Raw genomic sequence first — 3,849 nt, 5'->3', positions numbered from 1 at the left:
AAGAAATCTTATACTGTATTAAAATTAGATTTGTTGCGTAGCACTGTATGGCACTCACGACCTTATTTGTGGGAGGTTACAGGTTCCCGTACAATAGAGAACTTTCATACAACTAAAAACTAACCTTTTGCCGATGCAATGTCGTAGGTGTGGCCAGTGCAGCGGGTGCAAAGCACTGTGGCCCGGGTTATAGGGGCCTGTTTAATAATAGGCCTTTATAAATTTGTTTTTTACTTAATTTTTCATAGGAATAGTAAACAGCCAGCAAGCCCCTCAATAAATGTTTTAGAGGCGATAATTATTGATTATTGTGGTCATTTCAATTGTGTATTCTTTTATTTACTCTTAGAATTTAATCAAATGCGACTCGTGAAAAGAATGCCGGAGCTTCTGGGCTATTGGAAATAGTTTAGTGTAAAGCGATTGCCACTTGGCAACTACATTTATTACCATATGAGGTTGTTCTCACTATATGAAAATGCTGTAAGCTATATTTTTAGCATTCGATTGTAGATTTAATTTTGCATTATTGTTGAATTTTTTAACTTGTTTTAATTTTATTTTATCAATCTATATTATGCATTTGTATTATTTGTAATATATTTAACTGATAAAATATAATAGATGTAAATACTTAAATGCCTGAGCTGATATTTTGTTGGTTTCATATATCACTTTTTATACAAAACTTATCATAAGTCATGTAACTTGTAGATAACTACTGTTGTATTGAAAATATTACAGCGACGCCAGACCCCCCAACCGTAAGTCAGGCTAGGGGCCTCTATTGACACTTCACATCAAGGGGTGGTAACTAATCTTTCACAAGTGCCTGTTATCACCTAGCTACGCCGCTGTGCCGATAAGCTATGCTTAATATGGTTATACCGTCATGTTCTTAATATTTTTAGCATGATTATTATCATTTCACTCGAAGTTAAAACATTATGTAATACAGTGTGTTCTTTCGGAGATAGCATGCTATTTATCATGTGACGGAAGACACAACTTCCTACATGAAATACAAAATTAGCCAAAGGCTCAACAGCGGGGAGAAGTTATTTTTGGTTTCCAGCCGTTGTAAATGAACTGGTATATTTTCAAAGTGTCCAATTCGTTTGCTTGCAATGATTTAGCTATTAAAGACTGACTCATGCTAGTAACAAGAGCTCCATCTATATTTAACCGCTTCACGTTTTCAGCAACACACCTTTCAACATTTAACTTTGACAGTTCTTCTGCAAGTTCATACACAGAGAGCGTCTTAACATGTTCTACACTCTTGTTGTTAATGTGTCCTTTGTTTAATACTTTGCTAGGTGGAGGTGGTGGTTTCTTGATTAGTATTCGTTTGCCCGGTTTTTGTGGTATAGGCGGTTTTGTTAATTTGTTATTTGTACCTTGTAAGCTGATCTCAAATAGATTAAATCCAGACAGACGTTGGGTGTGAACGTATGCAATTTCTCCTTGAAGTCGACTTTCCAACTTTGGACGAGATGTAAACGTTGGTTTTACTACATTAACATTCGTCGTTTTAGGAATCGATGGCATTGGTTTTATTGGTATTGGAATTTTTTTTTTTATTGGAGGTGAATTGAGTGACACTGTCGGTGACTGGTTATTTCTTAGTTGCTGACTCTCATGAATTTTTGACTGCTTTGGTTTATTTGGAGGAAGAAGTGGTATTTTAGGAGCTGACCCATCTCCTCTTGTTGGTAATCTGGGAAGTTGACGAGCTCTGCTGCCTTCTGTCGATAAATGCTGTTCATGAATGAATTCAGGTTTGTCGTATTCATCACTATCACTATCATCATCGCTTGATGTAGGTGTTGGCAATCTTGGTCTTGAATCTACAGGTGAAAGACTCAAATGTGCCGCCGGAGCATCTCCAGGTTCTCCATGGATCTCTGGATCCAATGGAACCGTCGCTGGCTGATCCTTCCTCAAAAAACGCATGAAAGATTTCTATAAAGATTAAAATAGACTATGAATAATTGATTGATGTAATAATGTAAATAGAAAATAAAATTCAGTTAGAAAATGAAAACTGTATAACGCTATTATTCGCCTGATGTCGATTGAAGCAAATCAATCGAAACATCGAAACATTCTCAACAAAACAAGAGTTCTTTACACTAACTATATCTAGTTTAAGCATTTAATATTTACATACGGCCTATCACCTTTTCAGGTACTCAGTATTCAGTAACTTAGTTACACAGTCCATTGTTAAGAATTCTGTATTAATTTAAAGTAGGTCTACTCGCCCATACAGGATGGGAATAAGGCCTGGTCTATATAATATTGTGTAAACATAAGTGCAATTATGGGGCTTTTGAGATTTACAGGACCTGAAACTAGATCCCGAAATTCGATGATATACGTAAGCATATTACCACCATACCATTTTCTAGGTCTAATATCGACTTGCCAAGTGGTTAAGGCGTGGTCGACGCAGCCTACAGATATCGAGCGGCAGGCTCGTCTATGGTTTGTTCTGGTGGTAGAAGTCTTCTCGTATTTGAACTATAACCCGTAGGCCCAGTGTAGACAATGGATGCACTAAGAAAAACCCAGTACATCATTCGAGGCGATTAGGGGATACCCCAGTGTACTGCTACAGACAGCCCCTGTGGTGGACGGCGAGAGAGTTGCTGGTATCGGTTTAACAGATACGAAAGTAACCAGGAGTGAAGAAAGTTGCTAAACGATCTGCTAGTTTACACATTGGGTTTCATGAGCTTCTTGTTAGATGGATAGTGGCGCTATACACATGTTGTTTATTATTATCATTAGTATATAAAACAGGAAACAATAGAAGAAACATAAAAACCACTCACCATAATTACAAGCAAAAATTCCAAGGTATGCTGTATATTTTCTCCTTTAACTATTATCCAACCGTGACGTACGGTATCACATTAAAGTAATGGAAAATACCAGGCAAGCTGACATATTGAATCTATCATACTCAAGTAAATCCAGTGTTGTCGACACAATTGGTTTTGTTAATATCAGTGTATGTCGCAGGAAAAATAAATCCTCTTTTTTAAATAAATATAGGCAACTTTTACAAGATATGTAGCCAAAATATGTAAAACATTAGAAGAGCTAAAAACACAACGTGTGCATGTGAGACTGTTTATAAAAAGAAATTCGGGAAACCCAATAGGCACCATCAGCTTCTTGTTAAAAGTATTTCTTGGTGAACCAGGAAACAGTTCAGTTCAAAGGAAATGATCCTACTATTGTATGTTTACATTATGCTCCAGTGGCGGTGTGTAGAAGTGCAAAGCGGAACTGTATTATTTTTTGTTGAAACGATACTACTTACATAATATGTAAGTATCGTTTAACAAACATCTTGTTTATTTAAACAAGGGGTGGTCATAGCAGTAAGGCCACACTTTGCCAACCTGTTATTTAAACTTATGGCTGCCACTAGGACAACGATAACGATAGAATATATATTTATCATAAGCGAACTCGCTATATATTAACTGATTACTTTTTACCTATTGGACATTATCATAATAGCCTAATGATTTTAATCTAGCGTAATTACCTCAAGCTTGTATTTCTGTAGGAAAGTTTAGGATTAGCTTTATAGGAGCAAAGTTATAGAATAATATTTATGTTGAATTTCGTATTATTATTTATCGAAAATCGTTTATAAGTCAACTTAAAAATTATTTATTTAAGGAATATATAGAATAATGTACGTTTCTTTATTATTATTATTATTATTTGTTGTTATGGTTTCCTTTTAATCATTATTTGTATTTGTATAGGAGATTAAACCTGACTAGAGAAATCTATATTTTAATCTCCTATTGCCATTTTGTATTC

At 35.3% G+C, this 3,849-nt stretch overlaps 1 protein-coding gene across 1 annotated transcript; it reads right to left on the bottom strand.

Moving 5' to 3' along the window:
• Positions 1-25: 25 nt before the first annotated feature.
• Positions 26-3,239, bottom strand: LOC117121781. The gene is made up of 2 exons (XM_033267093.1): positions 2,841-3,239; positions 26-1,965 (listed from the first exon to the last, which is right to left on the bottom strand). Exons 1-2 carry the CDS (start codon positions 2,841-2,843, stop codon positions 1,042-1,044), a joined length of 927 nt encoding a protein of 308 aa, XP_033122984.1. The 5' UTR covers positions 2,844-3,239; the 3' UTR covers positions 26-1,041.
• Between the last annotated feature and the right edge of the window lie 610 nt (positions 3,240-3,849).

Source organism: Anneissia japonica, unplaced genomic scaffold (genome assembly GCF_011630105.1).
Source record: "Anneissia japonica isolate Jap-2015-1 unplaced genomic scaffold, ASM1163010v1 scaffold287909_len199859_cov185, whole genome shotgun sequence".
Taxonomy (NCBI): domain Eukaryota; kingdom Metazoa; phylum Echinodermata; class Crinoidea; order Comatulida; family Comatulidae; genus Anneissia; species Anneissia japonica.
The sequence above is the reverse complement of the archived record's forward strand: the minus strand, read 5'-3'. Positions and strand labels throughout refer to the sequence as shown.